At 42.4% G+C, this 10,633-nt stretch overlaps 1 protein-coding gene across 1 annotated transcript; it reads right to left on the bottom strand.

Moving 5' to 3' along the window:
* Window positions 1–482: 482 nt before the first annotated feature.
* LOC111953395 (insulin-induced gene 1 protein) lies at window positions 483–10,270 on the bottom strand. Its single transcript, XM_023972631.2, has 6 exons — window positions 10,084–10,270; window positions 9,536–9,883; window positions 8,534–8,658; window positions 7,385–7,551; window positions 3,165–3,264; window positions 483–1,023 (listed from the first exon to the last, which is right to left on the bottom strand). Exons 2-6 carry the CDS (start codon window positions 9,867–9,869, stop codon window positions 994–996), a joined length of 756 nt encoding a protein of 251 aa, XP_023828399.1. The 5' UTR covers window positions 9,870–9,883; window positions 10,084–10,270; the 3' UTR covers window positions 483–993.
* Window positions 10,271–10,633: the final 363 nt, after the last annotated feature.

Below are 10,633 nucleotides of genomic sequence, written 5' to 3'. Positions count from 1 at the left end.
GTAATAAAAATGTCATGTCTCTCTCCTTCTCTTAATGTATGTTCCCAAACTTTAATGCCTAGCCTGGAAAACTTTAAATGGAAAATCAACCATTCATATACTAATTTGAGGGTTCATAGGTCAAGTCCAGGTGGCACACCATGTCCAGGAAGTCACAGTGAGCTTTCACAAGTGCCTTTTTTTATCATTACTTATTTTACTGCAACTATGAATATGCTAACTTATTGTAGCATCATGGTACATTCGTTCAAAACATGGTCACATCATCTGCGATCTCATGTATTTGGTTTGGGAGTTATAGGTGTTGGCATTCTAATTTCTCAGAGATAAATACTTATTTTGGTGAATTACATACAATATTGGGAACATACAATACATGTCATCAGTGACATACTGCTGGTCACGTCAGACATTTTTGCACAGCTCTGAAACATTTCCCTTTTATGATAATTTTGTACTCGGAAATAACAAAAAAGCAAACATTGCCACCTTTTTTCCTCGTCTTTTCTGTTAAGACCTCCACACACACGCCTTCTGTTAAGACCTGCACACATCCACACGCACGCGTGCACTCACACACCAGCAAAAAGAAAATAGTTCACTCTGAAACCAGTTCACTTTTCATTTCGAAGAACTGGCAGGTAAAATACTGTCCTGCCATAGTGAGTGAGGAGCTAGTGGCTAGCCTAATGCTATCTGGACCCTAACACGGATAGCCTAGTGGCTAACTTATAACCTCATGCTATCTGGACCCGAACAGGGATGGGGAAAGGTATTTTGGCCACCAAGAGGTGCAGAAGTCATGGCACATTAGGTAAAGGAGATTCTGGCTAGCTCTTTGTTATAATGCACAGAAAAGTAGTCAAAAAAAATAAGAGAGTCTGTTTTCTTTCAAACTGAAATGTCTCTCCCCATGATGTCGGACTTGGTTCCATTATGCTGGTTCTCCGTATTGGTTGCCGTTCTTCTCGCTCCTCTTCAGCTGATCTCTGTTCAGTCGTTGTGCAGTTTCTCGACACCACCCTGAAGGGAGAGAGGGGAAACCCCATGTTCAAATATCATGTACAATGTCTCAATCAATAAAAGCGTCTTCTAAATGGCATATATTATAATATTATAAGCCAGGTGGTTCGAGCCCTGAATACTGATTGGCTGAAAGTCATGGTATATCAGACCGTATACCAGGGGTATGACAAAACAAAACAATTTACTGTTCTAATTACGTTGGTAAGCAGTTCATAATAGCATTAAGGCACCTCTGGGGTTTGGCCATATACCACACCTTATTGCCTAATTGTACACGGAGTGCACAAAACCATTAGGAACACCTTCCTAATATTGAGTTGCACCACCTTTTGCCCTCAGAACAGCCTCAATTCGTTGTGGCATGGCCCCTACAAGGTGTCGAAAGCATTCCACAGGGATGCTGGCCTATGTTGACTCCAATGCTTCCTACAGTTGTGTCAAGTTGGCTGGATGTCTTTTGGGTGGTGGTCTATTCTTGACACACACAGGAAAATGTTGAGCGTGAAAAACCCAGCAGCGTTGCAGTTCTTAACACACTCAAACTGGTGCGCCTGGCACCTACTACCATATCCCATTCAAAAGCACTTAAATATGTTATGTTGCCCATTCACTGTCTGAATGGCACACATACACAATCCATGTCTCAAATGTCAAGGCTTAAAAATCCTTCTTTAACCGGTCTCCTCCCCTTCAACTACACTGATTTAAGTGGATTTAACAGGTGACACCAATAAGGGATCATGGTCAGTCTGTCACGGAAAGAGCATGTTCCTAATGTTTTATCCACTCAGTGTAAATGCTATTTTATTCTGAATTTTGACCACTAATATGCCGTTTTATTCTATCTTGGAAAATATAGGAGGTATAGTGGTGATGTCTGCGTCCCAAAGGGCACCGTACACCTTACTTTTGATCAGGGTGCCATTTGGGACACAGACATACTGTTACGACTAACTCCCATGGTGCTGCCCTTCAACATATCCTTGTTATGGGTCCTTGCTATCCAGGCGTTCCGTTTTGTACACTCAGTGTATCATCCACAATGGGGATTAGAGAAGAACATTATTGATGACTTTTACCTAAGGCTCAGTTCTGAGTCCTTTACTGTAGACTATAGGACTATTCTACAGTGGATCATTGGGGTCCTATGTATAGGCATAGCTGTGAGAAGATTCTCCTGCGTTGGGGGTTGTAGTAAAATGTGATATTCCGTCCTCTAGGGCTCCCTTAACTGTATACAGTCTGGAAGAAAAAGTGCTCCCTCTCACTTCCCCGTTCCTCTCGATTTAGAACATCCCGTCAGAGCACTCACTCACGTGCTAAGCATATGTGGAACATACATCCCAAAACTTAGAACAGGGGCTCTGTTCAGTTAATTTATTTTGCCTTATACAACCAGTTATATACAGTATAACTGGCTCCATAAACAGTTATAGGCTACTGATGAAGGACTAAAGGAACAGCACATTGCTTTTAGCACTTTCAATAATGTTATTTATTAAGACAATATTTCAGCCATTTCAAACTTTCGGAAGCACAAAAAGCTGGGTGGAGCCATTTTTATTTTGTGTGTGTCAGATATCAAAAAGTATTAGTCAGCGTCTCAACAGTTCAATCGCTGGTTTATCGAGAGACATGAAGACGCAAGTTTGAAAAGACTGAATGAAAGTTAAACAGAGAGAGAGAGAGAGCGCAATCAAGAGTGAGAAAAAAACGAAAGGAAGAGCAAGCAAGGGCTCGTGCCAACTGCCAACATTTCAAACCCCATCAAACAAAAACAACAAGCTGCAAATGACCCTTTGATACACATTTGGCTCTAGGACTGGCTCTAGGACTGGCTCTAGGACTGGCTCTAGGACTGGCTCTAGGACTGGCTCGCTACTGTGAAAAACAAAACAACCTGCTCAATCTGTTTTCACACGTTAAATCGAGTCAAACTGAATAACGGACATGACCGTGAAGAATTCTACACAGAATAAGGGCAGACTTCGGGCGTACACCTGATAGAGGCATTATAGCCGACACTGTGGTGTCAGGCCTTTTCTCTCACAAAAGTTTGTACCACATAAACATGTCAATGTGTTAACGTGCTTACAATCCAGAAGAATTTGACTATGAAAAGAGGGGGCAGGACTTACCATGGCTAGCTGGCGTCCTATGTTTCCTACAGTCACTCCTCCCGAGAAGAATATGCATGGAAGCCAAGAGCGGACATACAGAAAGTCTGGATACGTGTATCTACAAGAGAGGGAGGAAAAAAAACATAGGAGTAAATGAAATATCTGCCCCATTAGTCAAATCTAGCCTTAAATAAGACACGTGTCGAGTCCTAAAACAGGAATGGCAAGTTAAACACCGATCTCGGGAAGGGGGAAAAGCAGCATTATTAAAGTTTGGTAAAAACATAAAATCATCTTGCCTCTCCATCTCATCTCTCTCTCTCTTCCCTTCACTCAACAGAAGCTGCGGAGGCCCTTTTGAACTCAGCTCTTTGTAAGTCCCTCACTGAAGCAACAGAGTGCTCCTCCTTCCCAGGACATTTCTGAAGAGGTTCCACAGAGGCAGGTAGGAGGGCCAATAATTGGGCGTAGAGGCACGGGGGACTCCAAAATAATTGCTTTCATTTCATCTGTCAGATCCTCTTTGATGGAATCAGGTGACTGGGACCAGTTCCAGAAAATATACTTAAATACGTAATTCACAAAGGAGATATACATCTTTTCTTAAAAGACACCTCATTTGATTCACTGGCCATTCTCAAACTTTAAGGTAAGTAATGATACCATAACGTCCACGAAAAGGTAGGTGTTGTTGCAAACCGTGCCAATATATCCTCCAAATACTGGCTTTGAGGGTATTATCACTTTTATACAACGGGTTACCAACATATTCAAATAATGATTGACATATTTTGATTAATTTATTCACACTATTTAATCCTTCCACAAGATATAGTCCCGACACAAATCTAAGGTTGCTGTTCTGTATCTATGGACACGACCCAGTCGTTCGTTCTAAATGTTCCATTGCCATACTGGCTGGCAACGTTCTTATGCCTTGCTTGCTACCTAGCCAACTACGGCTAACTTACAGTCAAGTCAAAAAGTGCAGACAGAATAACAGCAAAGTAGCTGCATTTGCATAAGCTGTTTTCTAGTGAATCTTTTTGGATACGTCCATAAAAATGAGCTAGAGGCGTGATTTCACCTGGCATAGAAAATGTGCTCACTCGTCAGGACAATGTTGTTCAGAGGAGCTAGCCAACAACACAGCTTACACAATCACTTCAAACTGAAGCTGGAAAGACTGCAAATTAGCTGTGTTTTGTCTTACCTTTTATCAATTGACATTTTCTGTATATATCCATAAAAATTATGCCAGCTGATTCATGATTGACTCTGCCTGTCTCATCCTGACACGTTCATTACTATAGGTCAGCAGGAGATCGAATTTAAATATTGAAACAATGTTACAAATGTCGGGGAGACAGACAGCAAGGTTTATACAAATCTCCGCTGTTGAAAACTAAATGTTAGTCTAATAGAAATGTGAGATAATGTCTTGATGCATTTTATAGTGGAGATCAAGTTTATAAATTGCCTGGCTGGGCTGATGAGACAATGGATTTCGCAGTCAGATGGAACAGAGTAAATCGGCTAAATCTATGACATTAAAATGCCTGTGGCAACTTGTGGAATAGACACCGGCTGGAATGCGGTTTTAATCAATCAGCATTCAGGATTAGACCCACCCGTTGTATAATAACATAATAATATGGTCCTGTGTAGCTCAGTTGGTAGAGCATGGCACTTGCAACGTCGGGAATATGGGTTCATTCCCTATTGGTGCCACCCATATGAAAAATGTATTCTTTGAATAAGAGAGTCTCCTAAACGGCATATATTATTATTATTATCATCTCACCAAAATATCCTATCCATACATTTTTGACAGCTCGTGCTGCATTGTCAATCTGACGTCTGCATTGGCCGTGCAGCATTTACGGTGATACGGCCTCTGCAGAAGTCAGAGCATTCATACTTACTGCGCTTCGCAGAGCTGTTGTGAAGGAAGTGGGTTTCCGTGTTTATATACAGGACCATTCGCCCCCCCACCTACCATTAACCAATAATTTCAATGAGGAGCTACAGTTGAAGTCGGAAATTTACATACACTTAGGTTGGAGTCATTAAAACTCGATTTTTCAACCACTCCACAAATTTCTTGTAAACAAACTATAGTTTTGGAAGTCGGTTAGGACATCTACTTTGTGCATGACACAAGTACATTTTTCCAACAATTGTTTACAGACAGATTATTTCACTTATAATTCTCTGTATCACAATTCCAGTGGGTCAGAAGTTTACATACACGAAGTTGACTGTGCCTTTAAACAGCTTGGAAAATTCCAGAAAATGATGTCATGGCTTTAGAAGCTTCTGATAGGCTAATTGACATCATTTGAGTCAATTGGAGGTGTACCTGTGGATGTATTTCAAGGCCTACCTTCAAACTCAGTGCCTCTTTGCTTAACATCATGGGAAAATCTAAAGAAATCAGCCAAGACCTCAGAAAAGAAACTGTAGACATCCACAAGTCTGGTTCAACCTTGGGAGCAATTTCCAGATGCCTGAAGGTACCACGTTCATCTGTACAAAAAAATAGTATGCAAGAATAAACAGCATGGGACCACACAGCCGTCATACCACTCAGGAAGGAGACGCATTCTGTCTCCAAGAGATGAACGTACTTTGGTGCGAAAAGTGCAAATCAATCCCAGAACAGCAAAGGACCTTGTGAAGATGCTGGAGGAAACAGGTACAAAAGTATTTATACCCACAGTAAAACAAGTCCTATATTGACATAACCTGAAAGGCCGCTCAGCAAGGAAGAAGCCACTACTCATTTACATTTACATTACATTTAAGTCATTTAGCAGACGCTCTTATCCAGAGCGACTTACAAATTGGTGCATTCACCTTATGAAATCCAGTGGAACAACCACTTTACAATAGTGCATCTAACTCTTTTAAGGGGGAGGGGTGGGGTTAGGAGGATTACTTTATCCTAGGTATTCCTTAAAGAGGTGGGGTTTCAGGTGTCTCCGGAAGGTGGTGATTGACTCCGCTGACCTGGCGTCGTGAGGGAGTTTGTTCCACCATTGGGGTGCCAGAGCAGCGAACAGTTTTGACTGGGCTGAGCGGGAACTGTACTTCCTCAGAGGTAGGGAGGCGAGCAGGCCAGAGGTGGATGAACGCAGTGCCCTTGTTTGGGTGTAGGGCCTGATCAGAGCCTGAAGGTACGGAGGTGCCGTTCCCCTCACAGCTCCGTAGGCAAGCTCCAAAACCTCCATAAAAAAGCCAGACTACCGTTTCCAACTGCCCATGGGGACAAAGATCGTACTTTTTGGAGAAATGTCCTCTGGTCTGATGAAACAAAAATAGAACTGTTTGACCATAATGACCATCGTTATGTTTGGAGGAAAAAGGGGGAGGCTTGTAAGCCGAGGAACACCATCCCAACCGTGAAGCACGGGGGTGGCAGCATCATGTTGTGGGGGAGCTTTGCTGCAGGAGGGACTGCTGCACTTCACAAAATAGATGGCATCATGAGGGAGGAAATTATGTGGATATATTGAAGCAACATCTCAAGACATCAGTCAAAGTTGTGGCAAAATGGCTTAAGGACAACAAAGTCAAGGTATTGGAGTGGCCATTATAAAGCCCTGACCTCAATCCTATAGAAAATGTGTGGGAAGAACTGAAAAAGCACGTGCGAGCAAGGAGGCCTACAAACCTGACTCAGTTACACCAGCTCTGTCAGGAGGAATGGGCCAAAAGTCACCCAACTTATTGTGGGTAGCTTGTGGAAGGCTACCCGATACGTTTGACCCAAGTTAAACAATTTAAAGGCAATGCTACCAAATACTAATTGAGTGTATGTAAACTTCAGACCCACTGGGAATGTGATGAAAGGACTAAAAGCTGAAATAAATCACTCTACAATTATTCTGACATTTCACATTCTTAAAATAAAGTGGTGATCCTAAATGACCTAAGACAGGGAATTTTTACTAGGATTAAAATGTCAGGAATTGTGAAAAACTGAGTTTAAATGTATTTGGCTAAGGTGCATGTAAACTTCTGACTTCAACTGTATATACGGAGCCCTCTGCATTGTTACAACATTTGGGAGGTGCACAGCGATAGAGCACAGAGCTCAATTTGGTCTTTGCGTGCCTCCGGAGGCTCCGTAATTGCGTCACACCCTCCACACGTAGTCTCTGACCACATTTTCGGATCAAGCATAAATTGGCTCTTAGAGTAACATGGAAAGATAAAAGCGGGATTTGACTTACTGATATACACCGTTGTAGACTAGCAGCTGTGTGATAACGGTGGCAAGGAATGCCGTCCCAATGCCCAGGCCGAAGCCACTCCTCGAGCGGTCAAACGTCCACCATAGTCCCAGGGAAAGGGCAGCCAGGGTCAGGGACAGCTGGACATTATTGGCAAAGTCTAGTTTCTGTGAGATGGAGCAGTTAAGTGCAAAATAAGACTATTTGTTTGCATAGGTTCCAATCTAGCTTACTGCCCTTTGACCCAACCTCTCCCTATCTGTGATCCTCTCTCAGTATCTGCTAGGTAAAAAAATCCCTTAAAATATGTTAAAAAAAATATTGTATTTGTTTGACTGTTGCATCAAAGCGTTAGTGTGGGTGGCACAAGCAGTGTATGTTTTGAAGCAACTGTAAGTTCCATACATACCTAGAAAGTATGTCAAGGAGTCAAAACAAGCAGGAATGCAGTTGGGACTTCCACCCACTGATACTAGATGAATTGCCTTCAAGGCCGTAAAAGTAGCAAAACGACAATGCTACATGCTGCGCGTTTGGCCCAGAGGTCGCTTGGGGGCCCTTGACCTAAAAAAAGGAACTCCATCGGGGTCTCAACTTACAAAAATTTGGTGGTGCATCAGCAGTTTCCCACTTGTTATGCCAGTCACTCAATTGCTAGGTAAGGTAGTCTAGCCAGCTATCTAAACCTTGCAGTAGGCCTAATCATCACCAAATTAACGACCGGGCATGCAGGGCATGTGCTCAGGGGCCCTGACCTCCAGGGGCCCTCATTGATTTTTGTTGTTGTTGTCCATCTCACATGTATCATATCATATGAACATGGAATATGTAATGGCAAAATGTGAAGAATTACAGAAAATGTCCTTTAAAACTGCGACACATTCTATACACCCCATGGCAAAATGTGTAGAATTGCAGGAAATACATTTGTGCACCAAAAAAAATTCTTGCTTATGGCCCCCAAAAGGAGTGTATATCAAACGAATCACAGAATGTTACTCATCTATGTATTACACATTAATTAGTCCACAACATCATTGTTTAAGCTCTGGACGTGATAAACATCACTGGTGTGAATATGTGCCAGTCCGTCTCTAGATTGGAGATAACATGAGAGTGCACATTGTGACATTGTTATAGAAAGGATACAGCACTGGCGTGGTTGATGCCAACAAATACTGCAATGCATCTCATGACACTGGCCCATTCCCTTTTGAACTTGTGGGGCTCTCCTAGATGGCTGTCGATGCAGGGGTATAGCAGGCCAACAACAGCTGCAGAAAGGACATTTGAGTTAGTACATCACTGAATAGCCTACATAAAACAACATGAGCCAGTTTGATTTGTAAGGGCTTGAACATTTTGAATTTCTTTGAGTTTCAATTTGGGGGTAGAAAATGGCAGAAATGAAACAAACAACATGATTGCTTTCTAGTTTCACTTTCAGGCACACATGATTATTTCTCTCTTATCAGTCCTTGCACAAACATGTCTGCAACCGACTGATAAAAGATAAGGCTGGAATATTGTAGTCTATCACTGAAATAAAAACGTTGAATCAATTGTCTCCAACATTTTTTACATTCGTATTTATTTTCAGTGTGAACCATTGTAGCCTACTTCTCAAGAACATGGACGGGTTGGTGGTTAAAATAATGTATTTAATTCTGACTACACAGTGCACACGACTTCCTTGTTTCTCTTTTTCGATAGTGGCATGTTCGAAGCAACAGCCAATTATGGACCGCCTCCACAGCTCACCCGTTATGAAAGCAGCCAATGAAAACACAGCACACCCTTAATGACTCTCTATGTCCGGCTGTTTCTAGGGAAGCCTATTGGAGCATTGGAGGGCAATATAAATACTACTGTATGTTTTTCCCAGACAAAACACTCATCATTATATGGCCTCGTGGCTGCGAGAACACTTACATAATAGATAATAACAATGATAATGATGGAAAAAAACTATAAATGATTATGTAGTCCAGGTTATAGTTGGTAGCCTATAATGGCATCATGAAACACACAAGCTCCCCCCTAAAAGCCCAATTCACATTCCTTTCTCCAAATTAGAAGTAGGCCTACATAGCAATCTCATTCATTCAGACAGAATGATAAACTATAGATTTTGGAAAAGTAACAACTCACCAGCTGCCGTGCCGCAGCAAGGGGGAATCCACCACGCCGATGAAAACAAAGTTGCCATCACCTCTTCGGGAAACAAAGTCACATTTCTTTGAACCTGTAGCAAGTTGAGCACCAATGCAAGAAATACTCCCACGGTGAAAAGGACGAGACCCCGTCTGATTAAGTTTGCTGTTTGCACACTGTGCAGCGAGCCGTATACATTGCTAAGCACTGATGTGATAATTGACATCATTTCTTCAGCCTTCGATGCGACCCAGTTTTCCCTATAATAATTCTTAGATTCCACCCTCGATGTACAGGAGCGTCTCCAGCAGTGATCTTCTAGTCTTGGCATTTGGCACTTCAGCGCTGGAGAACAACAGATGCGTTATTAGATTGTAACTAACACAGGTATGCCTCATTAAATTGCATCTAATCCAAGACTGTTGGTGTCTAGAGCAGACTGACCTTTGTAGCCCATGCTTTTCTCAAGCTGATTTGCCACAATCTCACTATGATTGGCCTATCAATTGACAATAGCAAAGCAGATATAATTGATCTATTCTTACCTTGATCTCCAGACGTTCACACTGGCTGATCGAGCGAGACCCGACTTTGTTCATCCGACAATGCTGTGCGTTTTGCTGCTCTCAGACTGTTATCACCGTGTTTGGTCGCATCATCGTTTGGGTGAGAGAGAAAAAGCTTCTATATCATTCCTAACAGCAGACCTCATAGCAGAGACAGGCTTCCTCTGCAGAAAACAATCACAGCTGTGTCGGGTGAGTAGTGTCGGCCAATGGGAGCGAGGCGGGTGATATGACGCGACGACACCCCACCGCCCCCTCGTTCAGGACAGCCACAAGAGTCTGGCGCTTGCGTTCGTGCTGTCTGTGTGCATTCGTGGAAGGGTGGAGTAGGATACGTAAACCAGTGATTTACTTCAAACAAAGTGAGCAAACATACAATTGAAAACGAAACAAACTTATTCAAAAGTCATTCCGATTAAGCAGGTTGTACATTTTACACAGGTCTACTTCAACAGGCAGGCCTAGTTAGTGTGCTAGTTCTTAAAGGCCCAACATAAAATCGAATTCTGGCAGGTGGTCTTTTAAAGAC

The sequence above is a fragment of the Salvelinus sp. IW2-2015 genome, linkage group LG27 (assembly GCF_002910315.2).
Source record: "Salvelinus sp. IW2-2015 linkage group LG27, ASM291031v2, whole genome shotgun sequence".
Taxonomy (NCBI): Eukaryota; Metazoa; Chordata; class Actinopteri; order Salmoniformes; family Salmonidae; genus Salvelinus; species Salvelinus sp. IW2-2015.
This window is presented reverse-complemented; position numbering and strand designations above follow the sequence as displayed.

Bases quoted from the DNA above. Each gene is read 5' to 3' on its own strand.
- LOC111953395 (XM_023972631.2), bottom strand. From the start codon at position 9,869: ATGCCAAGACTAGAAGATCACTGCTGGAGACGCTCCTGTACATCGAGG. The intron at 8,659-9,535 runs GTGAGTTGTTAC...TCCTTTCTGCAG, and splicing joins TTGCTGCGGCACGGCAGCTG to CTGTTGTTGGCCTGCTATAC. The intron at 3,265-7,384 runs GTAAGTCAAATC...CCTCTCTTGTAG, and splicing joins GTCTACAACGGTGTATATCA to ATACACGTATCCAGACTTTC.